At 49.0% G+C, this 25977-nt stretch overlaps 1 protein-coding gene across 1 annotated transcript in view; it reads left to right on the top strand.

Moving 5' to 3' along the window:
- Window positions 1-16741: 16741 nt before the first annotated feature.
- Alx3 (ALX homeobox 3) overlaps window positions 16742-25977 on the top strand; it is a 31255-nt gene continuing 22019 nt past the window's right edge. The window contains exon 1 of the mRNA XM_010606074.1: window positions 16742-16865. Within this exon, the coding sequence (XP_010604376.1) occupies window positions 16742-16865 (124 nt within the window). The remainder of the gene's footprint in view (window positions 16866-25977) is intronic.

Below are 25977 nucleotides of genomic sequence, written 5' to 3'. Positions count from 1 at the left end.
ATTTAAAAAAAAATAAAAAAAAAAAAAAAAAAAAAAAAAAAAAAAAAAAACACCTACAGGCAGATACCTTCCTAACATTCATCTCTTAGAGAAAGTAGAGGATACAGCAGCCAGCAGGCAGCTATGTCTTTGCTGTTACCTGTCTTGCCAACATCTGCTCGATGCCCTCCATGTGTTGTGCACTGAGAAGATGCCCAGGGTCAAGGTACAGAAGGAAAAGGACGTGGACTTGGGGCTCCTCTGGGTCAGCACCTGTTGCGCTTGGCAGCTTTCAGTGCAAACTGAAAGGAGGTAAAGGCCTCCTGGGTCAGTCCCTTTGTATGCACTGTCACAGGTGAGCCTTCGAGGAAGATGGTATCTCAGTTTAGAAGAGAGCAAGCTTTTAGTAGACCTGGCCAACATCCCACAGTAGGTGGGCTGATTCTTTCAGGGACCCTCCAGCTCTCTGCGCTTGCCTGTTTTGCTTGCCACCCCCCATCCCTTCCTCTCGCCTATCCCTGCATTCCTCCCTGCCCGACCTTCTTCCCTTTCCCTCCAGCTTAGAATCTACAGGACATGGCACTATTGATGAACTTGTGAAACTTGCTCTTCCGCAACACCCAGTCCCTGATTCCTGCCAAGGTTGCTCCAGGCTTCACCCCTGTCCTCCAGCTCTGGTAACCAAGGTCAACTGAAGAAGACACCCACAGATGCCATGAATTTAGCCTGTCCGCATCCCTTCTACCACCTTCCCTGCTTATCCCAGTGCAGGGAAGAGGTGATCCCACCTCCCTCTGTGCAACCATTACTCCCCTTGAACACGTGTATGGATGCACCTAGGACATCTGCGTCCATGTCTCCCTCATTGGCCCTAAGGGGCAGGGACGGGTCTCATCCATCTTTGTGTCCCCCACCTCCGGCACACTGAGCCTGGCTCACAGATAGCCTTGAAGACATGGGTGTAAACACATAAGGTGCACTTGAGATACGCTGAGCCACACAGGAGCATGCAAGACGCGGTACGGCAAGCGTTAGAAAGACACGAGCCTGCCTGCAGCCTCTCCATCACCCTACTGCTTCCCCTAGAGAGATGAAAATCCAATGTTACATAAAAATAAATCCAACAGTCTTTACAAAAGGATCTTCTACAGTATTTCTTTAAATAGCCAATTCCCTGGGTACATTTGAAATAAGACCGTGTAGGCAAATGTACATATAATGGGGGAGGGGTGGGTTCCATGATGGCTGGGCACCAGTACAAGAGGGAGGTGGAGTGGATGAGGTTTCTCCGAGGCCATTTGGAGCCTCCCAGTCTATAGAAGGGAGGGCCCTGAGGTAGACAAGTCACTGGATAGATGGGACTGGGTCATCCTGATGGGGATGCCAGGATAGAACTAACCAAGGAAGGCTTCCTGAGTCATCTTCTACAGAAGACAGAAGGAAGGCGAGATGCAGAAGGGAATGACCTGTAATTTCTCTCCGACCTGTGGGTCTCCTGAGGAAAAGGACAAAAGCCAAAGTAGTGGACACAGAAGAAATGTCTGCAGCTTCTCCCCGCAGCTGTGCATTTCCAAGGTTGCTGGAAGCCCCTGGAAGAGTCATGTCGCACCTGACTCCTAGAAGAATAAGAGCCATGGGCCAGGTTGTATCTCTCCAAGGCCAGTGGCTGCGTGTGGGTGAACGTCCTCTGCCAGGGGCTTGAAAGGCCATACCTGCTGGGACATGGTTTTCAAATCGAGGTAAATGGTCTAGGAAGCCCCAGTACCCATGGACTGTGAGGATAAAAGCTTCTAAATTAGTGGTGAGAGAAATGGCTACTACTCAACTTCTACATCTACGCCTTGGAATTTTCACTGCCCTCCTAAGGGGGACACTAAGGGCATCTTGCTGGGCTCCCCAAGTACATTTGGAGCCTGGAAATCTCCTAAGTTTTCTCTATGTAATCATTTTTCTTAATTATGCAGTTAACATGAGAAAATATAATTGTGTAATCAGACCCTGCAATAGACAATGATTGTCATAATTGGTGGAGGGAGATCATCTGGAATGAGTAGGTTCTGTGGCTCAGGGGAAGGAACAAATACATGTCGGGTAGTAGTGGGGTTGAGTCCCTCTCGAAAACAGCTGCAAATTCCACTAGGGTCACCAGATTATCTGGCTGGGAAGACAGGTGGGGGTAGGAGAGTGTTTGGGGGTACATCTGTGAGCATCCAAGTTCCTGCATCCCTTCACAGTGCTCCTGAACAGGCTGACTGAATCTTGGCTCACTGAGTGAACTCCATCTATAAAAGCCAAGTTCAGCTGCTGTCTCATTTTTGCTCCCTCTGTTTAATGGGAGTGTGATCATTGCCCAGCCTCCCTCTCAGGGTTGCTGTGAGGGCAAAAGCCCTCATACCCCCCCCCCGCACCTAGCACAGTATCTGACATTAAATTTGCAAAAGTAAATGGAAACTCTTACCATCAGCCCTCCATCTGTCAGGGAATACCCCACTGGGCCTAGAAACGTGCCCAGAGTGTATCTCCTCACTGGTCCCCTGCCTGCACAGATAGGCAGGCAAAGTGGTCTTCTGAAGGCAGGCCTTGCCAGAGAGGGGTAGATGCCGGGGGGGAAACATTTGCTGATAGATGAGGGGTGCTCTGGGCAGCAGGGAGTTCACAGCCACTCCCTTGCGCTGCCCAAAAAGCTCATGAAGAAAATAAGTTATGACCTCTGTCCACCTCACCCCCTGGAAGTTATCAAGTTACTCCACTTTGATGATGTTAGGCCAGCATTGCAGAGGGCTCCTGGGGCAGGGCAATAACTGGGAGGCAAGAGCAAGAGCAAGACATAGAAACAGTGGGACAGGGAGACGACACGGGCATAAGAAAGCCAGGGAAGCAGCGTTTAAGCAGGAGAGACCACGGGGAAGATATGGAAAGGGAGGTTAGAGAAAAGGCACAGGGAGGCCACGATTTAGCTCAGCTCAGTGGCGCTGTGCCTGCCTCGCAAGTACTAGGTCCTGAGTTCGGTCTCTGGTAAAAGAAAGAAAAGGAGAGGAGCGGGGAGGAAGGAAGGGAGGAAGGGAGGAAAGAGGTATAGGGCAGGGATGTCCTAGTCTGAAAGTTTCATGGACAAGCTCAGACAGGGAAAGTGGAGCCCACCAGAAGCTCTTCACCACTTAGGTTAGAGCCTTCAGTTACTCCTGGAAGCCCCTGCTGCTTCTATCACCCCACAAAACCCCACCCGTGATGTGCCTGTCCCCCCACAAGGCCCTGAAGAAACATCACTAACAGTGGCAAGAGCTCAGATAGCCTGTGACAGTAGCCGTTCTCCGGCCCACCCCGTGCTACTCTTGTGTCACCAGATAACCCTGCCCTTTGAGGAGAGGTCTCTTGTGGCTGTTTTGTGCCCCATCAGGCCAAGCTCAGAACAAGCAGCTCTTCAGGGTGTCCTGTAGTAAGGGGAGGGAAACATGTCACAGGCCACAGGAGCCCAGGGTATGCTAGTTGCAGTCCCAGAGCAGCTCTTGACACCTTGGTCACCACAGCATCTTTGCAAGCCTTGGTCCTCATGCCAGACAACCTACATCCTATCCTGTGTTGCTGTCCTGGAGCCTTGGAGAAGTCAGACATTGGCTGGGACAACTAGGAAGCCTGGCTCCTGAGCTGAGTACAATCACGCCTTCTGGAAAAACCTCATGTGGCTGAAACCTGTTGTGACCACTAGATGTCACTGGTAACCTCCTTGGCCAGCTCCAGCAGCCAAACAAGCAAGCTTGTGGCCGGGACACATGAGACTGGACCACAGGTCCACAGCCTCTATAGGAACACAAGTCCCTTGCTCCCACAGACTGGCAGTCATTCCTCTGCATGGCCTCAACAGTCACACTTGGAGCACAAACATCAGGGCCCACCCGGAGCAGGGTACTGTGCCGGTGCCAAGACAGAAAGAGGACAGAAAGCCTAGTCCCTGGGGGAGGAGGCACATAAACCCGTCACTTTAGTACTGTTCCTAAACGTTACCACAGAGGAGAAGCAACTCTAGACTCTAACAGGAAGGGGAGCCAGGTCAGAAGGCTTCACCAGGAATGAGCTGTGGGAGGACTGGAGAAGCTGCAGGAGGTGCCCAGTGCAGAAGCAAGAACACCCTAGCTGAGGCTTCAGTGTATATAAGCCTCTGTGGAATGAGTGCGACTCCACGTAACTGAAGTGCCATGAAGAAAAGAGACAACAGGCAGTAATGGGCAGGCAGGGGCCAGCCACCATCACAGAATGTGCTTTCTTTCTTTCCTGGAGCCAAGACTTCTGAGTTAAACACATCACACACTAAATTCTTACAGTAGTTAAGCACAGGAGTGCCCATCACAGGAGTGCCCAACACAGGAGAAGAGCACCCTCTGATATGGTCAATTTCTCACACACACACGCACACACACACACACACACACATACACGGCTGACCTGCACCAAGGCCTTTCTTTCCACTATCTCCAAGCTCCTGGGGAACACCTATAGGGTTTCCAGATCCCCTCATAGCATCATACTGTCTAGAGTGAGTACCTCCCTCCCCTGGTGCCTTATCTGCTGAGCCCTGGAGGAGATGCTGGCTGTTGTATGGTTGGTGATCCATCATGTCACATAGGGGAGTTTCAACCATGATAAACACAGGGATGACATCTCAGTCTGTCTGCACCCTAGGCCATGTGATTTCAGCTAAGAAAAAGTAGTCTGTAACCATGGCACTGTGACCTACCTTTAAATACACCGAACATATTCTGAGCTTTAGAGCAATGATATTATAAGCCCTCAGGGACTGGGATTCAGCAAGACATCTTTGGAGAAGGACCCAACAATGAACACTGGGGATGAGGGGAAGGCCCAGGTTCCCCAGACCCAGGTCAGTTATTCATCCCTGCATCCATGTCTGCATACCACAGACACTACTTGCAAACCAAGTATGCACCAGGCACTTGCACTGGACACTAAGGAGTTAGATCTGCTCTGAAGATTTACTGTTATGGTTTATTCCTAGATGTTCCTCCAAAGCCAAACGTACTCATAGCGGGGGCTCTTTGGAGGTGATTGGATCATAGGGGCATGATGATTAGTCCACTGATAAGTTTATAGCTAAATGTGATTATGTTAGTTACTTTCTCATTGCTGGGAAAAACTACCTGACACCCACAAGTTAAAAAAGGAAATGTTTATTTTACGTCACAGTTTTAGAGATTTCAGTCCATAGTCAGCTGGCTCCAAGGCAGGGCAGCATGGCAGAGGAGAAACAGTCCATGACAGGGTAGGCAGGGGACAGGAAGCAGTGAGCCTGCCTTCCTGCTTTCCCTTTATATTCCATCCAAGCTACAAGTCTATTGGTTGATGTCACCCACACCTAGGGTGTGACTTCTCCATTCAGTAATTCCATCACCCACAATTATACTAAACTGATCAGTTGGGTAATCCAATTATTACACCCATAATCCAGTATCCCAGCTCCCAAAAGCCCCCCTCTGAGCTGATGAGGCTTTGAGGGGACATCTAGATAAAAGCTGTAATAGTGATATTTGGAGGTAAAGCCTGGTTGGAGGAGGTAAGTCACTGGGAGTGTGATCAGGAAGAGTGTATATCCCTCCCTCCTCCCTCCATCACTCTCTGCTTCCTGCTGTCATGCCAGGAGCGATTTCTCCTCTTCATGCCCCTCTGCTGTGCTATGCTTGGAACCAGCAGATGATAAACTGAAACTTCTACAAACCATGAGCCAAAATAAACTTCTCTTCCTTTATCTTGTGGATGTCAAGCATTTGTCCCAGCAATGAGAAAGTAACAAATTTACAGTGAACAAGATGAAGTACTCAGACTGGGACTGGATGTGGCAGGTGAGACACAGAGGGAAGCAGTTTGCTTCGGTCATAGAAAAAGAGACAGGCGTGAGAAGTTTTAGGAAAAGAACCGAGGCAGAACCAGTCCTAGCCACCAGCTCATCAGTGTCCTTCAGGTTTGGCTGGAGAGGCTAACTGTGACAATTCTTCTTCCAGACTCGAGCAAAGCCAGGAGGCTTTGAGTAGCACTACACAGACAGTGGCAGAGGCCTGGGAAGAAGCTGTGTTCCTCACCTTTGGGAACTGAGCTACCTGTAAGACAGGCCTCTTCAGAACACAAAAGTCCACATTACAACTGAAAAAGAGATCTAGTATACTTGGATTTGACACAGGCTTGATTAGATCCAAATAGATCCAAGGAGATCCAAATAGCAGGTGAAATGTTGGGCTGTACTTATTATTTTAATATTTGACTTCTTGCTTTTCTAACTGGTAACACTGACCAAATGTAGGGAGTCATTAAAAGAAGTTGGAGCCAAAAGCAAGTGGGAGAAAATGTTAATCCAAACAATATTTGAGTGGAAGTTCCCGGGAGTGGTATGGACTATTAGCCCATGGGAAAACTTGAACCCCACCAGAAGTGGGAATGAACCCACCTCAGCCTCCACAGTCAACTATTAGAACACCAGCCAAATTATTACTGGTATCCAGCGACTAGCTGTTGGATTAGCAGACTGAAATCCTAGCTAATGATTCTCACAGGGGTCATATATAAACTGCTGACTCAGTATATCCTCAGCTACAACAATATCACCCCAGGCTCACCACCTTTTGCACATTAAGTTCCCTCCCTAATAAATGCTCCTAGGACTCTTGGACAAGTTGATCTATATTTCACTAGTGAGGATCTGGTAAGCATTAAGAAGGAAGGGACAGGACTCATGGAAAGTGGGGAGTATAGAGCATCTGGGACTTAACTTGAAGGTGGCAGAAGCTGTTAAGAATGGTATGTGACATCTTTTCCTTGAGAAAACTAAAGAAGGCCAAAGGAGCCAGCTGTCATCCTTGTCCCTCCCTTGCCTCTCAAAAATGTTGCCACCCTTTGACACTATGAACATGCCTGTGTCTTCACACCCAGAAAATTCCTGGACCTCAGATTCAGTAACTGCTGGCTCAAGGCCATCTCTGGAATTTACAACTGTCCTGGACAAAGAGGCCTTGGAGGCAGTGGGCAGGTGGCCAGCTAATGCGAAGGTCTGGTTGAATTCAAACTGAGGCCAGTCACACAGCAGAAGCTCTGGAGACCAGCTTCCTGGCAAGATATCAGATGCCAGTCTCTTTGGGGAATGGTCCTGCAGCAATGGTCCAGGGGCTAGCAGACAGAGTATGGGAGACAGATGTGGCAACCTTGGGGTCCCTACTTGCTATCAAATAGTTCAGTAGTTGGAAAAGAAGAGGCTGGTTGGATGTGGGGAAATAGAAATGAGCCCTAGCCTCTGGCTTCTGTCTAAGCTTATGTACTGGGAATGGATCTTGAGCCCTGGGACCCTCTCACCTCTTAGCTGAGCAAAGGAGGAAGTCATGTTGAGGCCAGGTTCTTTGTCAGATAGCAGCCAGTGGCCCAAGACTGTGATCTGGTGGGAATCTCATATGTTGGTAGACAAGTCTTCTCAGCAAGCTGCTTCAGGGTCACAGAGTGATCAGTGAAGGAATCTCCCAAGGTTTCTAAAACCATGGTATGCTCTCTCCAGCTCTCACTTATACCTGACTCCCCACCTCCCTACAATGGCATGGAGGGTGGTAAGCGCAGAAAAATTTAGGATTACAATTAGGGGGGAAATTTTCTCATATGAGGCCAAAGATGTTGCGAACTATTAACAATGAAGAAAATAGGCTGACTGACCATTGTCACATGAACCAAGTCAAATGCAAAATTTAGCTGGAAGCAGAATGATGGACCAAGTGATCTTGACAAACAGATAACCCTGACAAGCCTTCATAGTACACACAGGCAAAGGTGCTTGGATGAAAAAGCTGCACTGCCTTTCTGTCCAGCAGGGCTCACACTGACACAATGGAGAAAGGGCAACTAAGGCGTAATCATCATGCTCTGCGCAACAGAAAAGATCAGCTGGTGCTGCAGTCAAGTAGATTAGAGACCCCTGGGTTGGACAGCCATGGCATGTCAGAGGGAAGAGCAAGAGACTCTGGCCCAGAGGTCTGTTGGGCAGACGTTCCCAAACCCATGGACCCCGGGGGAGAGTACCTTCCAGGAGAGGAGTTGGCCCCAGACCCAAGCCAATGAGGCAGGATGACTGTGGGGAGCCATGTGTGGGGAGTGGTCCCCATGGCCCTGGCCAAGTTTCTGGGCCCCAGATGAAGAGTGAATCACTGGTTCCCCCTGGAGGGGAGTAGTCAGTCACCCTGTAAAAGTTTATTTATATACATGTCTGATCTATTTCACATCTGCTCAGATATTTTGACACATATAGAGGAAATGTAGCTCTCCCCCATATGGCAGCATTTGGATGGCTGGACCCAGGGAAACTCAATAGGGTCACAGAGGAGCAGAGGGGAATAGCAGCATCAGGGAAGGATGCCAAAGGCCTGAGGCCACATGGGCACTTTGGAGCAGCAGGCTGTGGATAGGGGTTACAGTGAGGTCAGTGCAGAAATCCTCCCACCTGAGTGCACAGCCTTAGGGCTCCAGACCTGGGGTGCTGAGTGTAGCTTTGATCGTGCGCTTCAGAAGGAATAGGCTGAGGATGAAGCAAGTGCAGAAAAAGATAGCAAGAATTCAAGAGACAAGGCTGTTTGATAGAGATAAGATAGGTTTGCAAGGCAAAAGTGTCCTGCAATACCTCTGACAGTACCTCTGGCAGGAAGCAGGGCTTTTCCCCATGTGCCAGCCTTCTGAAACAAGGAGACCAGGAAAACTATAAGTAGGTAAAATTATAACTATAAGTAAGACAAAGAAAGAACTCCTGGCTGGGCACTAGCTACCTGGAGCTTCCCTCAGTTCCCAAACTCCCACAGACCTTGATTTCCTCATTTATGCCCAGAGGTTACTGTTACCCAGGGTGGGAAGTCAGGAGACTTAAAGGGCCTGATGATGGAGAAGAGGTTGGCAAATCCTTAACTGTAACCTGGAAGGACAATGGAAAGGGGACCAGGAACACAAATCACCAGCTGAGAGTCTGGCTCCCAGATGGCCAAGGAACAATGGCTTTCCCCTTCAGTGGTGCTCCACAGGCATGGAGCTTGCAATCTGGAAGGGAAACCCATAGGAGCTGGAAATGATGGGGTCATGGGCCCTTGTGTGTACGAGCACAGGGTGCTGTGGAAAAACAAGCACAGCGTACCAGCACAGCATACCTTCCTGTCAGCCAGGGAGGGACTTGCTCAGCCCTGACTTACTAAGCTCACCTCTTGTAGATGGAAAAACAAACTGTGCAACTTCTTCTTCCAAGAAGGAATAACACTTGAGTTTGAGAGCCATTTTAAATTTAAGTTAATTTCTACAAGGCGTCACAGGGAGGTAGGCTGATGGCCCCCTACTCATGAGTCTGGATGGGGCAGGTGCTCCCCAGCATTCCTTGGTGCTGAAACAGAGGGCAAGGGCAAGGCTGGTCTTAGAATCATCTCTCCCGTGAAGCAACTGCATCATCTTAGACCTTCATGCTGTAGTCCACAGGGGCAACCTGGCCTCTGCCTCCTGAGAGCCCAGCCTCCATTGTGGAGCCTCCTCACTCTGGCTGTGGATGCTGCTGGCCTCAAGTCTCTGCTTGATAGCAGAGTGTGACAGCTAAGAAGTTGCTGGGACCTCTCATCCTCCCTGTCCCCTGGAGCCTAGGTCAGTAGGTGGAGGCTACACTTGAACTTGCTGTGCCCCACCCCACCCCCCAGTAAATCCTGTAAATCCTGGTGACACAACAGGAAGGCCTTTTAACTAGTACATAAAAGTGTTTGGGGCTTTCAAAGGCCTGAGCTCTTGTTTACAGGGAGCCCAAGATTTTTATGGGCCATTTCCAGTCCCTCTTCCCCTGACCTACTGATGCATCTCAATTTCTAGCTGTGGTATGAGGATTTGACACAGCCAAAGCCACATGATCATGGGGGATGCAGGATGAGGAACCATGGAGCCTGGATGGCAGAGACCAAAAACAAATAGGCAGAGAACCCCCCACCAACACCACCACCATGGCACAGACAGTCTGCTAGGGTCATTCTGAATGCCCTCTGTCCTTCAGGTGGGACACAAAATAGGTACTCACCAGATGGCTGCTTATCCACAGAAGAGGTAGCCATGTGGTCCCACAGCAGCTGGAGACTGACCTAGGAAGGGCCCATTAAACACTTTGGAGAGGGAGTGAGGTATACAGAGGTACTTTCAAGGAACTCGGGCCACCTGAGAAGTACACAAGTCACTCGAGAAGTAGCAAGGTAGGCAAACTGCCACTACTAGGATTCAAATACGGGTCTTGAAGGGGTTTTTAGGCCTAAAGACTATGAATATGCAAATGGACGTGGACCTACAGCCCAGAGTTTTCCAATTGGTCAGGGACCTTCACAGGGATCTTGGTCCTCCATGCAGGGAAGGTAAGGGGCACTGGCCCCTGAGACAGGAAGGGTCAGAAGCCAGGGAGAAGTCCTAGCTAGAGGGTCCCCAGGCACAGGCTAAGGCTCTCACCACTTTCTCGACTTACCTGGCTCCTCTCCTGCTTGTACCTTATCTAGCAGCAGTGACTCTTCCTCCTTCTTCTCATCCTTCTCCTCCTTTCCTTACTACTTCTCTTCCTCCTCCTCTTGGCAGTTTTTTTTTCCTCTCTCTCTCCTTATTCTTTTTCATATTCTTCAGTCTTGTCCCTATTCTCCTTTCCTAAACTATTCCAAAGTCCATCCTGGAATACATTACCTTTCTTTTGTCTCCTTTCCCCTTTCTTTTAATTTCTCTCCTGAACAACGAAATCATACAATTTTACAATTCAGTGAACACGTGCCCTGCACAGTGGTAGGCACTTTCATACTTCTTATTACATCCAAACCCTATGACCACTCTCTGAGTCTGTCTGTTCCCATTTTGCAAGGGTAGAGACTGAAGCTCAGGAAATGGGCGTGGTTTACTTAAAACCCCACAGTCACGATAGGGTGGATCTAGGATTACCTCTGTCTTCCTTCAATAACGTCAGTGATAGTCAAGATTCCCTTTAGTAGCAGTATACAGTGCCAAAATACAGCATGGCTTATGCCATGTGGAGATAGTATATGTAGAACAGTTTACAGAACAGTGTCAAACACTGTTCTTAGTGTTTTTGTTCCAACATACAACTTTGCAACAATCCCATGAAGTAGCTGCTATGCCAGGCCCATTTTGTAGATGATAAAGCTGAGGTGCAAAGCGATGAAACAACTTGTCCACAGTCACGCAATGAGCAGTGACAAGATTCAGACCCAGTCACTGGCCTCCAGCATGTAGACACCACATGAGACTTTTTCTGCCTTCATAGCCTGTAGAAGTTTCCTCCGTGGGAAAGTTCAGGGTGGCAGGGGCACAAGCTATGATCCACAGAGGCCTGGGAGCCTTGCCTTGTCCCTGCTTAGACAAGAGATTCTGTCTTGTTTCTAGATTGGAAAGAATAAAGCTTCTGTTGGGAGCTCTGCCCCGGCTGCTCCTGGAAGGGCCTGTGGCCTCTCTCTCTGGGATACCCTAGAGATTTCTTACCCACTCTCCTCTCACCCTCCCTGGGAGCTGCAGCTTTGTCCTTCCCAGGAAGGGGCCCATCACCTCCACACTCTAGCACTGCGCTTGGACTGTGGTTTCTCCAACCATGAGACTTCCTGTTAGGTACCTGGTTCTGGCTCTCCCCCCTGGCATGACAAGGAATGTGCTTCTGTCATCCTATCCTCCTTCCTCGACCCTAGCCCAGTGCAGAATTGGATTAAGAACAAAAATATGAGCTGTGTTTGTTTTAATCAGCTTCAAGACATGGGGGCTTTTAAAGGGAGGGAGAATAGGCCGGAGGTGGCCCCGGGGCACGCAGGCTGGGCGGTGGTGCCATCCCTGGGTCAGAAGCACGCAGAGTAGCGAGTGCACATGCAGGTCAGATCCTGAGGCAGATAAGCTGGGAGGGAAAGAACCTGGGGCCCAGGGCCAGAGCCAGGGAGGATATAAAGGGTGGGAAGGAGGGAAGCAAGAGACAGGTTTTCCAGAAATTCAGGAGAGCCAGGCCTGCCCCTAATCCTCACCCTGGAAAGAGGCAGGAGGGAAACTGGTGGTGAGGGGAGGTGCCAATGGGAAGCCAAGGGAGCCCCCAAAGCCTAGATGAGCCAACAGGGGAGTAATCTTTCCAGAGGAGGAGGTTCCTTCTGGCCTTTGGAATAGAAGATGATAGGAATGCAGAGGGAGGGTCAATGTTGGTCTCTACCACCCAGTACCAGGGAATCCTTGCCAGGGCTACCTCAGAGCCTGAGCAATGGTGTCTGTACTGTGCTTCATGTCGAGATCTGCCACCACCTGAAGAGATAGTGCGGTCATTAAGTTAAACGTGAGGAATGCAGTGGCCCATGGGAAATGTCACGGTCAGGTTGAGAGAGCAAAGGCCTGAAAGGGCAAGAGGCTGGGAGAAAAATGCCATCCCTGGGCAGATCTCAGATTGGAAGCAGATTTGGAGGCTGTGGGATATGGAGCAAGGACTCCAGGGGCTGGGGGAGTCAGGAACCTGGACCATAGTGTCACACTGTGCATACAAGTCCAGGGTCTCATCCCTTCAACAGTCTTTGGTCTCTTGGTATGTAATGTGGAGCCAAAGGACACAAGCTACTGCTTTGGATCCTGAAACATTTAGCAACTCTTTAAAAGAAGCCCCTGTGAAGACACAGCTGTACACTTGCTACATGAATGCTGATCTTCATGTTAGCCCAGTGAACCAAGGACCCAGAGTGGTCCAAATCAAATTCCAAGAGCACATGGCCAGTGACAGAAGAAGCTCCTGCAAGTCACTAAGGATCAGCTTGTCTGGCCAGTTCCCCGCAACCCACAGAGCCTAGTGTACAAGTCAAAGCATTCAGATGGAAACAAATGATGTCAGACAACTGCCCTTCGCCGGCCTCTGGTTCTCCTTAGTTTTCTTTGCTAGGCACTAGGAGAAGGGCCTCAACCCACCCCTACTCTAACTTTACTCCAGCTTTCTGGACCCACCTCATCCCGGAGGGCACTTTGGTCAGGGCTCACTAGAGTAACAGATTATAGATAGATATAGATATAGACATAGATATAGATATAGATTTTTTCTGGTTTGTTCCTGTGACTAGAACATTAAATGAATTGATCACTAAACGAGGAATTGTATATAGTATGTACATTACAATATTCAGAACAAATAAACAGTCAAAGGAAACTCTAACTTATTGATTTGCTTTTCTTTGCATAATTCTTACATGCAGTACTTTAATATGCAATGGAACATAAAATTACAGTACTGTACTGTATGGTGCAATCAACAAAAACTATAGTACCCTATAAAAAAGGTATACTGTACTCAAAAAAAGACTGAGGCTCCATAAACAAGATGTACAGAACTTTACCAAAAAAAAAAAAAAGAGGGGTCATAAGTCTAAGTCGGAGCAGCAGGTTTTAAGTCTGAACACTCATTAAACAAGTAGGTCATTAAACAAGGAATATATATGATTTACAAGGAAGGCTTACAATGGCCACTTGCAGAGTCGGGTGTACAAGAATTCAAAAGGGACTGTCTGAGCACTGGAGAGCCAAACACTCCAGTTGCATAGGTAGAAGACTTGGAGCTCCCTGCAGAGTCTCATCAGAAGCAGAAGTGTCTATATTAGAAGGCTGAAGAGTTTGAGCTGGAAGCCTGGAGATGGACATCCCAAGGCAATAACGAAGACAAACTCCTCCAAAGAAACTGAAACAAGACTTCCTCCATCTGTTGCCTTTTTATTCCGTTCAGGTTACAAGCCTATTGGCTGGTGACACTCACACCCGGGGTGGTGGTGTTCTGTCTTCAGTAGATACATTCAGCCACACCCAGAACTATGCTAATCCAATCAGCTGGATGTCTCTTACTCAAGTTGACACATCCTGAGTATCACAGGGCTGTTCAATGTCCTTGAAGAAGGTACAGGTCTTATAATTGAGGCCCGGGGCAGGGCTCTGTTTCATGATGATTCTCTTACCAGTCTGAGATGAAGGAGAAAAATAAGCACTGAATTCTTTATGTGGCTACATTTTTATTTTAAACTTCGGAATGCCGTCCTCCCTTTTCTGACTTAACATACTCTTTTTTTATTACATAACATGATGAAACAGGATGTTTAGGAAGTCTATTCTTGGCAAAATAAGAATAGTCCAACCTACATCCATCCTTCAATTAGAATGGTTAAAATCTACAGATTTGGAAACAACTACATTATTTTATTTAGAGACATTGTTATTTAGCCCAAGGTCCAATCCAGGGTTCTTCATGCTATAAGCACTTAATAAATGCACATTACAGGACTTACCATATATGGGTCAGCAGGGGCTTGGACTGGGATACTTGGGGTCTAGAACCTCAGATGGCTAGGCAGGGCCTGAGAAAACTGCTACATATTCAACTTCACCTTCTGCCATAGGAGAAGACAGGACTTGGAGGTGACCTGTGAGTGAATATCCACAGCAGCAGTGGACAGACTGAGGATGCACTGAGCTCAGGGAAATGAACTGGGATGGCCTCAAGCACCCAGCACATGGCTATGCCGCAGGCTGAAAACTTCTTAAGGAGGAGGCAAGGAATGCACTCACTTGGCCAGCCCACGTGAGTGAAACTCTATCAGTAACAAAAGCAAAGGCTCTGCAGACCATGAGGAAAGAGCTAACCCAGGAATCAGCCAGAACCTCTCTGCCTCCTGCCAGAGAAACTACCCTTGATCCTCCCTCCCTTCCTTCCTTCCTACTTGCCCACTATCCCAAGCCTCTGGCAGCATCTCCCTGGCCCTCCAGGCTGAAACCACTCTCACTTCTCAGAGTGTGTCCTCCAGCCATGAGTTACCTTCCCCCTACAGATAGGTCGATCCGATCCAATGCGGCAAAACTTGACTAGGTCCCTGCTCTGGGCCAAGGATGGGGACTTACATATTATCCAGGAAAATGGCAAACACACTAGTGCTTCAGACAGATGATAGATTGATAGATAGATAGATAGATAGATAGATAGATAGATAGATAGATAGATAGATAATCTCCTGGATCCAGACTGTCAAGAGATGATTCAGCTACATCATATATTCCATTTTGCACACGCCACAATGTCTGAATGACAAACCTCCCAAGCTCTGGGCACATTTTTCACAGGGCAAATGCGTGGCCCCAAAGCCAGCATTTTCTGTATCGCGTCTTTATTTTACTCTATTGTGTGTTTTTTCCAGTCTGATTCCCCCAGTGTGCTCTGAGAGCAGAGATTGCTCAGTTGTTATTGTTTTGGGTACGGAGGATTGAACCCAGGACCTTTGCGCTAAGCTACATCTACCCCCTCCCCTAAGGACCACCCTCATACCACTCAGGTTTGGGTGATTTCTTTCCCATCTGGTCGGCTTATGAAGTGGGGAAAGGAGGTCTTTTCTAGGGTCCTTGGCACAGGAGGATTGGGCACAGCCGCCTCCAGTAAGTGTGGAAGGGACAGGGGAGCCATGGAAGAGGGGAGGTAGTATCCACCCACCCTCTGGGTTGTTCAGCTCTGCACAATCTCAGCCCCGTTCTCAGACACCAAGGGACACCAGCTGCTGACACCATGGCGTTGGGTTTCCCCTGGGCCAACACAGGCTCCTATCACCAGGCCTGTCAGGAAATTGCTGCTGACACCCAGGGAAGGGCCCCGGGAATGGGGAGGTTGGGAATTGTGAAGGCTGAGCTTATGAAGTTCTGAGTGGGTGCTGGACAGAGCTGCAGCAGAGCGGCAGCCTTTGGTCTGGGGGCAGGTGGGGGTCCTAGAAATATAGGGCTGGGTCCTCAGTCTCCATCCCGGTCCTGCGCCTCCTGGCCCCTCTTTGGGAGGCTGGGGAACTTTGGAGCTTGTGACCAGCTTGGCTGCATGGGGCGGGTAGAGTCAAAGGAGCAGCGCTAGCCAAGGGTCACAGTAATTCTTCCGTAACTCCACTCCAAAGTTATAAAACTTTGCTCCTCAACAGTCTCCAGGAGCAAAGCCAGGGATACCTGGCCCTTGCCAGACCGTGTGCACACTGGATCCCTAGGAGCTGTAACCTGGGAAGAGACTGTGTCTTCCATAGAAACCTCTGTTCCATCACATCCTGGTACCCTGTTCTGTGTCTGTACTCCAGGTCCTTCTCTTTCATTCCCTTGATGCCTCCCTCTTCTCTACTATATTTGTCAAAACATAAATATACCTTCAGTCTCAGGTATTTCAGAGAATTTCGAAGACTTAGGGAGAAACTGGGGACGGGGCTGGGGGCAAGTGGCAGACCTGAAATTAAGACCTTCCAGCTGTTACTGTCCTTATCCAGTTGTCCACGAGGGAAAGAGGAAGGAAAGAGGGGAGGAAAAACAGGATGGAAGGAGGGAGGGAGGCAGAGGGAGATGGGGAAAGTAGAGGGAGGAGAGGGAGAGAGAGAAGGAGTGAGAGAGAGCACTAGATATGGAACGACCAGGACCACAGAGCATTCTGGGCTTTCAAGGGCAAAGAAATGTCTGTGGATTTCTCTCTCTGCTCTGAGCTGTGTGCCCCCTCCCATGAAAGCTCTCATTCCTGCACTGTGACATCCCTAAAACTTTGATCCTGGACTGACCCAACCCAGCCCCAAGCAGGAGAAGGAGGAAGCCCAGAGGCAGATGCAGGCCCTGTGGAGGGGGCCAGGCCTTCCGGAAGAAGCCAGGCAGGCGGGCCACAGTGTAGGAAAGGTCACGCGGATGATGCATCTGCGTGGGTACGGATGGGGGCACTGAGAGTCAGCCCGAGATGGCAACGATGCCTGGCAGTCAGGGGCATCCGACCACAGCTGGCGGCAGTGCCTCCTCCCCAGACAGGGGGAAGCCGGTGCCCAGGAACCTTTCAAGGGCAAGAACATCATCTACTGCAGATGGTAAGTTCCTCCACCCACCCATCAGCAAGTGTGTTATGCACCTGCCAAGGCCAGCACTCCTACAAGCATGCGTGACTGTCCCCAAACAGCTCACCTTTCCCTCAGACTCAGGAAGGAAGGCACCTCAGAGCAAGTGGGACCTGAGGTAGGGATTCTAATGTGCTGCTTCCCAAATTTGGTATTAACCAACCATGAAATTATATTTTAGTTTCCTTGCTTTTCATTTACACAGCAAGGGCATTAAAGAACAAGTGAAAGAAAGCTTATCTTAGCACCATTAAAAAAAAAAAGAAGCTAGGGATGTAGTTCAGTGGTAGAGTGCTTTCCTAGAAACATGAGTACCTGGGTTCAATCCCCAGAACCATATAAAAGTCAAAAGAAAGAATAAAGAGGATAAAAGGAAAGATGGTCCTTTCCAATATAAACTGACAGTGGTAGAAGTTAGACCAGTGGTCACTTTGGGGAGAACTGACTGGAAGGGACACTGGAAGGCCTGGGGCACACAGGCCAGGTTCCATTTCCAGGTCTGGGAAGTGACTACCCAAGGGGCAAAATGTACACAGAAATTTCTTGTGCGATGTACTTGGCATTGGTGCACTCTGGTTATACCTCAATGAAAGGGAAGTACAGGCAGAAGTCAGAGGTTGGGTTAATGGCTGAGGGGCCACATTTTATGGGTTCAAAATCTAGCTGTATCTTTTGGTATCTGTGTGACTTTAAACGAGGTATTTGCTTCTCTGTGCCTCAGTTTCCTCATATCTAGAATGAGGAAACTAATTTTCCTAAATAATTTCTTACGTAATTTTACTTTAAAGAGTTCTGGTGAGGAGTGAATGGGTTAGCATATGTGAAAACCATCCTAGAGTGTGCGACCATAGTACGTAGTTGGTCATTTCTGCTAATAGAGTTCTACGAAGTCCAGCTGATGACTTTATATGGACATATGAAATAGCAACAAATAAAGACGCTGAAACAGGACATATTTTAGAGTGTTAGTTACACTAAGGTTGATTTTTTATACAAACTTGCCAGTCTATATTTGATCATTTATTCTTTATTCAACAAACATGTACTGAATGACACTGGCTCCTAACACTGTCCACTGAGGACTACAAAGGCAAAGTCCCTGTCCTTTTGGATTTACATTCTCATGTGGAAGGCAGTCAGCAAACAAGCAAATAAAGAAATATATAATACAAAGGCAACAAAAACACACCACGCAGGGTAAATACCAGATACTTGTACAGATCATATTTGAACTATAGAAAATCAAGACAGAGCAAATCTTGAAAGAAACCAGAGAGGAGGAAAAACTTCAGTTACAGAGGAACAAAGATTGCATCAGACTTCTCTTTAGACACCAAACAGGCAGGATGAGAGGGAATATTTGAAATGCTGAAAGAAGAAAACCCACCAAGTTAGAATTCTGTCTCTGCTGAAATTATCCTTCAAAAAGGAAGAAATAATGACGGGCTCAGACAAACAATGTCAATAGCGATAAGAGCTACAAGGAAAAATAAAGCAGGGGTAAGGTGTTAGAGCAGGGTGGGGAAGAAGCCATCTCAGGATGGTCTGGAGACCTCACCGAGGCGCTGCCTGAACTGAGGGAAGGGGTGAGGTGTGAGAAAGAGGGAGAGTGTGCTCCAGGCAGAGGAAACAGCAGGAACAAAGGCCCTGAGGCAGGATGGAGTGTAAAAGCAATAAAAAGAGGTCTTCACGGTTGGAGTGTGTAGAGCCCTGCGTAGCAGGTATGAGGGAAAGGAAAGGTGGGTAAGGCCCTGACTGTGGAAGGACTTTGAGTTTTGTTCTGAGAAGCCATGGGAGGATTTTGAGCCAAAGGGAGATAAGATTTGATTTAAATATTCAAAAGTGTAGAAAATGAGGAGGGACAGAGACCAGCTAGAAGACACAGTGGGAGTCTGGGCAAGAGATGGTGGGGCAGGCCCCAGAAAGTGACTCCACTCCAGACAGATTCAGAAGGTGGAGCCAGGCCAGGTAGATGGGCTGGGCCTGCACAGTGAAGAAAGGAAAGGGGCCACATGGGCTTCTTGGCATTGTGCTGGCAGTGGCAGGTGTAGTGTCCCTACCGAGACAGGGGACTGGCAGAGCAGCACGTTTGTAGGGAGTCGAGGCTTTGGCTCAGTTTGAACATGTGATGGCCAAGGTACCATTAGGTCCACGAGGGGACAAGACAAACGGACAGCCGGACACACAGTCCAGAAGCAGGCAGGACAGAGACTATCGCATCAGGAGCAGCAGCAGCAGGAAGCACAGCCCCAGCTCTCTGCGGCGCTCCAGCTTGGGGTTGCCTCAGACTCTTTACAGAAAAGTCCCTATGACTCCACAGAGCAAAGTGGATCCCACCAGCATTGTCTCATTAAGGCTGGACTATTCTGGCACCATCAAAGGCCAGCACCCTCATCTCCAGCATCCCTGTTCGTTCCTCCCCGTGTGCAAAGGATTCCAACTGCCGTGAAGGAGAAATCTGGTGGCGGAATGCTCAGGAACCAGCTGAGAGAGGACCTCCAGGCCAGTGGCCAGGGGAAGACTCCTAGACAGACCCAGGGGCAGCTCAGAATTCCTGGGCGGAACTGTAGATAATCTTAGATGGTGCCCTGGATGCAGAATAAGGAAAGCATCCCTCGCCAGTTCTCTTCCCTATACGATTACAATGTGCCCTTCAAATAATAGCTGCATCCGGTTCCCAAAGATGCAGCAAATTGGACAGGAGGGACACCCCTAACATTTGCCAATATTCCTGCTTAAGAAAGGAGGGCAAATCTGAGATGGAAAGCCTTCTACAAGCAACCCTAGCTACAATGTAATAGCACTGCTATCTTTTCATTTTGTTTATAGCTTCTTTCTGTTTATGGCAGCTGCTACTAGCATTCCATTTATGGCAAGGATGTAAAGTTTACTTTCAAAAGGGGTGTGTGTGTGTGTGTGTGTATGTGTGTGTGTGTCTATCCAGTCAGTTAAAAATGTTAATAGTTACAAGCAGCATTCTGATGTGACCGAAATCCTACAGGTTCTACTCAAATGATTAAATTCCAGAAAAGATGACTCTAAAAGATGCAGAAACAAAAATATGAGCCCTGAGCCTCGTCTTCACACACAAAGCTCATAAAGACATAAACCACCCATAAAGGTTAAGGGTGGAAACATCCTTTCCCTTCACTGCCCCCTGCAGGCCATGGGTGAGTAACATCCCTTCTTCCATGCTGGTGCTTTGCTAGTAGGTGTGATGGGATTGCACCGAACGAGAAAATTCTGTGTTCAGTTCTTACTATTTCAAGGCCACAAAACTGAAATCGTTACCAATTACACCCACCAATCCCCTTCCAATGTCATGAATTGGTGGCAGCAACGATTACAACAAAGTTGGCAAAGTCAACAAAGGTTACAACAAAACACCCTTCTGAATACAAATCATATCTGATGACATTTCTATCTCACAGGGAAGAAAGCTCTGGACAATGTCCTCAGTGCCCAACTCAGAAATGGGAAAGGGTATTGGCATGACTCGGTGCCTTGAGCTGCACCTGGCCACACACTAAGTGCATCTGGGAATTAGGTGATCCACGCAGCACTGCTGCCGGTATCAGACGAGAATGTCAGCGTGGAGTCTGCAGATCCAAGCAGACAGCAGAGCTCCAGATGACAGAGGGCAGACAGCAGACAATAGTCATATGCAAGTCGTGCTGACCCTCTTGGGACCCCATAGAGGCCCCCAGACCCCTTCTCTGAAGACCTTTTTGGCCCAGTGATGTTATCCCGAAAGTAGGAAGTGTGGGTTCTGGGTTCTCAGCATCTCCAGCTGCAGCTGGGTTGGGGAAGGCACAGCTGTCTTGCTCCAGGCCATGTCTTTTGTGAAGGGGAAACATCCGGCCAATTCCATCAAGAATGTCAGTCAAAATTCTGCGGAGGGATGGGTCAGCTCAGCCACCCTGTTCAGCCAGCTCTTGTGCGTAGTGCAGGCACTTGGACTGTCCTCAGCTAAAATGGGGAGAAGCCCATCCCCCAAGGGCCATGCTCTGTGCTGCCCTTGTCCCCACACTCCTTTCCCACCTAAAGCCTTGGGCTGCTGGCCTGCAGCCTTGGGCATGGGGGCCTCACAGGATGTGACCCAGGATGTGGGGATCCAGGGCTCTGCAGAGAGATATGCAGAGGTGAAAGGGCAAACCTGTTTCCAGTCTCCTTATCTGAGTGGCCGAGTGAAAGGGAAGTGGGCAGCCCCACAGGTCAGGCTGGGGGGTCATGGCTGGGGCAGGGCTAGGCCCAGGAGACTTGAGAGGAGACCCTGCTGGGCAGGGAAGAAGGAAAAAAGGAGGACATAGGCCAGTCCCAAGAGGGAAGGTCCTAGGAGTACTTTTCCAAGTGGAGGAGAAGCTGGGGTGACCAAACATCCAGGTCTGCTTAGACTCAGGGGCTTCCAAATCCAGCACTCTCATTGGCAAATCTGGAATGGCCAGAGACCCCAGGAGCAGCTCTGACTAGGGAACTGTCAAACCCCACAGAGTGCTCACCCCTTGTTTGAATGCCTGCTTATTGCTCCCCTCCCTTCATTTTACCAAATATCAGTGCAGTGCCTACCACGTACCAGATCAGAGATAATGCCTTCCTCAAAGCCTGGGTGGAATCTTGACTCCCCCTACACCTCTCCAAACAGCCCACCCAGTAGGGCCTCTGGGACATGTTTCTGGAAATTCTTCCCCAAGGGTTGAAACTGTGTCTAATTCTGTGTCACTCTCTTCAGCTTGTGGTGGGTACTCAGCACAGGGCCCTGAGCATATAGCAGCTTAAAGTATATCTGAGGTCAAGGGCTAATGGACTGAGGGCAAGCTGGAGGAGGAGATGCCCCTGCTATCTCAGTGCTCTCGCCCTCTCTCTCTCTCTCTCTCTTTCTCTCTCTCTCACACACACACACACACACACACAAAATAAACACACACTATGCATGCTGGGCACATCTAGTCTTTGAGTGACATTCTCCCTGCTCCAGCATGGTGGGCTGACCTGTCCTGTTGCAGGCACCCACCCTCCTCAGCTGGGGAGCAGGAGGGAGACACAAGGCAGACCTGTAGGCAGACTCCAGCTTAGGCTGGGGAACAGTCATCCTGGGATAGGAGGGTTGAGAGGAGACAGGAGTTGGCTTGTCTTCCCCTACCTGGGAGATCTCGGCCTTGAGCTCTAACATCCTACTCCCTCAGATATCTCACCTGCAATGGGCCCACAGTGGTCACGGTGCCTCAGCTGTGCCTAGGGAGATCTTAGGGAGGCACAGCCAAGCCTAGAATCCCACAGCTAGAGGAGTCAGTGGGGAGTCTGAGCAGAGTTTAAGCTGATGGATCACAGCTGAGACTTTTGGGGTTGGAGGACAGATGCTAGAAGAGGCCAGAGGGTCCACTTCCAACTGCAACAGAGTCCTTTGCCCACCTGGGGGGTGCATTGCATCACCAAAGTCACCAGGGGACTGTAAGCATCCTGCAGGTAAGAGCCGTTCACACTCACCTCACTGGGAAGCGACAGCGGGTTCTCAGCATGTTCTATAACTAACACCAATCAAGCCTGACCCTGCTGGAGCCAAGCCCCATGTTTCTGTCCTGCCCTCTGGTGGTACTTTATCATATTGCAACTTACAGGGTATATCTAAAGCAGGAGGTGGGGTTTCTTGGCTGTGGCCAAAGTTTGGTGGCTGGACAACCGGATCTATGGGGTCTATAGCATTAGAATTGGGCCCCTGACTGTTCTAGGACCAGCTTGGAACACTTCCAAGTAGCTGGGGAATGGGAGTTGAGAGCAGGATGTAGGAAGACCATGCCAGAGAACACGGTGGCCTTGGGCCTGATGCAGGCTCTCTATCCACAGGCTGTAGACCAAGACAGCACTGAAGGGACTCTGAACTCAGGTACCCAGAGATAGATTACGGCTTAGTTATAATTTTTGGTTCCTGGAACACTTTCACACTTTCATTTAGCTAATTATTCACTTAGCTATTTTTTATAACTCAAACTCCTAAGATCAAGAGATTTTCTGTATTTTCAAGCAGCAGAGCCTACCCCCGCATCCCACCTTCTTCCATAGAAAAATTTACATGGAATCTTTGAAGTTCCAAAGGCTGCTGGCTACTCTCTACTCATTGCCCCAGCTGCCCCAAGTGGGTCTTGGAATTCTGCAGAACATGCTCTACAACAGTGCCTAGGTGGCAGGGACCTGTCCTCTATTTCTGTGCCCCAGGACCTCGTTTTTAACAAATGTCAAGTACAATGTATAAAATGAGAGAAACTTATTCCCACAATCAGTCAACTCCCTGGTTTGTTTTGTGTGTGTGAGTGTGTGTGCCTGTATTTTTATGTGTGTTTATTGTTGATGTTGTTGCTTGTCCTTGGGGGGCACTGAACTCAGGGCCTTATGCATGCTAGGCAAATACTCAACCAATGAGCTACATCCCCAGGCCCCTGTTTTAAGAAATATTGGAAGAATTGTATTGAGAGAAAAGTATTCCAATTATCACCTAGATCTGATTTGGGAAGTGGGTGCTACAAAGGGCCCCGCAGGCCTGCCATAATGCCTAACTGTTTCCCATTACCACACAAGCTGACCTCACATGGCCTTGAGGATCTAGAAGGAACACATACTAGTCCTTCATGAAGCTTTCCCAGATGCTGCCTTTGTAAGCGGTTAGCCACTCAATGACACCTCTCTTCTGCATTCTTCACATTCTGCCCAAGTTGCTTGCATACCTGCCTCCTTTCCCCAGCAGGGTAGACACTGTACTCCTCAAGAGTGGAAGACAGACGTATGACTGACTTCGGCGCTCATCGTTATGCCTTCCTGCAACTTTCTGTAAGTGTTGGAGGAAGAAGGAAATGCCTCCTGATGCTCCTAAGGATACTGTGTCTCAAGAAGAGCCTGTTCACATTCTTCAGGAGAGGCACCTGGAACCAATTTGACTTCCTACAACACTAGGTTAGCCGACTCCACAAACGGACACCAAGCAGAGATCATGAAAGGGGAACCAAAATGTGGGAAAATTTTGGTAGAAAATGGGCATTTAGGGCCCAGTTATATCAGAGCTGCATCCTCAGGATGGGTTTCTGGCCCTGAGAAAGTGCAGCTGAGGAAAAGCGGGAGGTTGGGGGCAAGAGCAGAGAAACCCTGGAGAAGGGTGTGGTGCCAAGGCACATGGGTTTGCCTGTTTCCAGTGCCTCAAAGGCCAGGACAGAGGGGACAGGTCCTCTTTTTCTCCCCCCAGAACATCTGGGGCTACATCAGACATAAAGATCTGGTAAATAAAATTGTTGTGGAAATATGTAATTGTGAGACATTATCAAAGGCATCTTTAAAGTCCCCCTTTCAACCCCCAGCCGAGTAGAGAGGAGACTGGAAATTGAAAAACTTGCAGCCGATTACAGGACCATCAAAGTGGCCGAAATTCAATCCAATCTGCAGGTTTAAGGATGACTAGCAGACCCCTGCTCCAGCACAGAAGACTGCAAACCCACTGTTTAAAAACCAAATCAACAGCATCATGAGATCCGGGCAAGGAGCAAACAGATGGTGCCCACAAAAGCTTTCGTAGATTTTCCTTACACTGGGGAAACCTGAGAAGCGCGGTCCTGGGGAGGCGCCTGGCCCTGGGGAGACGTCCAGCTAAAGGCAACTATCTTCTCCCCACCCCACCCCATCCTTTTGTCTCTTCATCCCTCTGGATACACTTCTTCAACAACTTTTTGTGCCTACTCTTTATCTTCTCATCTTTTCTTTCCATCTCTATTTCTCTTTCCAACAACGTTCTACGTTTCTTCTTTTTCCCTCCCAGAATCTGTTTTTTGTGACTTTCTATTCCTTCTGCGTCTTTCAGTGCTATGTGGGTCTCTCATTCCCTCCCTCCCCGCCCCCTCTTCCTTTTTCCCTTCTCCTCTTTAATTTTTTGCCCTTTTTTCTGCTTGTAAATTTCCTGTAATTCCAGACTACGTATGAGGTGAAGGTCCTCTCTGGCTGGTTTATTTACCAATGGGAGTCCAGGGTATTTCTCCCAGGTGTCCAAACACAAATGACCTTCCACACAGGCCCACTGAAAGACCCTTCTCCCAATGTCCATTACCAAGAACTGTCCATTGCCATAATTACACTGTGCCAGTACACACAAGCACAAAAACACACATGTGGTTTTACCTACAAGCATGCTCCACAGACATGGAAATTTATGTTGAGAGGACTGGAATGCTACAGTACATAAAACTGATACACGCAGAGAATGTCCAAAATTTACAATTCTTTTCATGTGACGTGAAAGAAAAAGAGCGTAATTTTGATACTGATAAAATTCTCCATATTTATTCTCAAGATGTGAAGGTTTATCCCCATTCACATTTCTTGTGACCATAACCTTCAAGGCTCTTTTGGTTCGCTGGTTTATAGTTTTTTAAAACGCTCAATTTGCCTGTGACCACTCAACGATAGAGGAACTTTCCATTTTGTCATTCACTTTAGAAGAATCGTTTTGGAAAGACAAAGGGAGACAGACACACACACACACACACACACACACACACACACACGTATATTTATCAAAGAGTGGAATTGAGAAAGAAGAGAAAATGAAAGCACAGGTCCAGCGTGCTCCACAAGAGCCCCAAGAAGGCAGCCAGCAAGGACAACGGACTACGGAGGCCGGATCTGTCGGGCGGTCACCCCGGGGGTCCTGGACGAGTGCGGGGGCGGCCTGTGGCAGTGGTGTTGAGGTCGCAAGCACCCACCCCACGGTGTGCGGCCTTTAGACTGCTTGTCCGTCTGTCGGGGCCCCCACCTTCACCGCCCTGAGGTCTCCAGCTTGGCTCCCAGCTCGCTGCCGCCCGCTGGCTCGGCCCTCGCTGCGACCCTTGAGTCATCCGCCCCCGGGTGGAGAGAAGAGCGCGCCCGGCGGCCGCGGGATCCGCTCCGGGGCGCCACAAGCCCCCGGCGATCCAGGAAGAGACCGAGCGCCTATTCCCTTTGATCTGATTTTATAGAGACGTGAAGTTGACATTGAACTTTGAATGCTTTTTTTCTATCGCAGCCTCACTCTTCTTCCCATTTTGGAAGGGGACTCTGGGGGCAGCGCGGAGAA

Source organism: Fukomys damarensis, unplaced genomic scaffold (assembly GCF_012274545.1).
Source record: "Fukomys damarensis isolate Sample0158 unplaced genomic scaffold, DMR_v1.0_HiC HiC_scaffold_33, whole genome shotgun sequence".
Classification (NCBI taxonomy): Eukaryota; Metazoa; Chordata; class Mammalia; order Rodentia; family Bathyergidae; genus Fukomys; species Fukomys damarensis.
The sequence above is the reverse complement of the archived record's forward strand: the minus strand, read 5'-3'. Positions and strand labels throughout refer to the sequence as shown.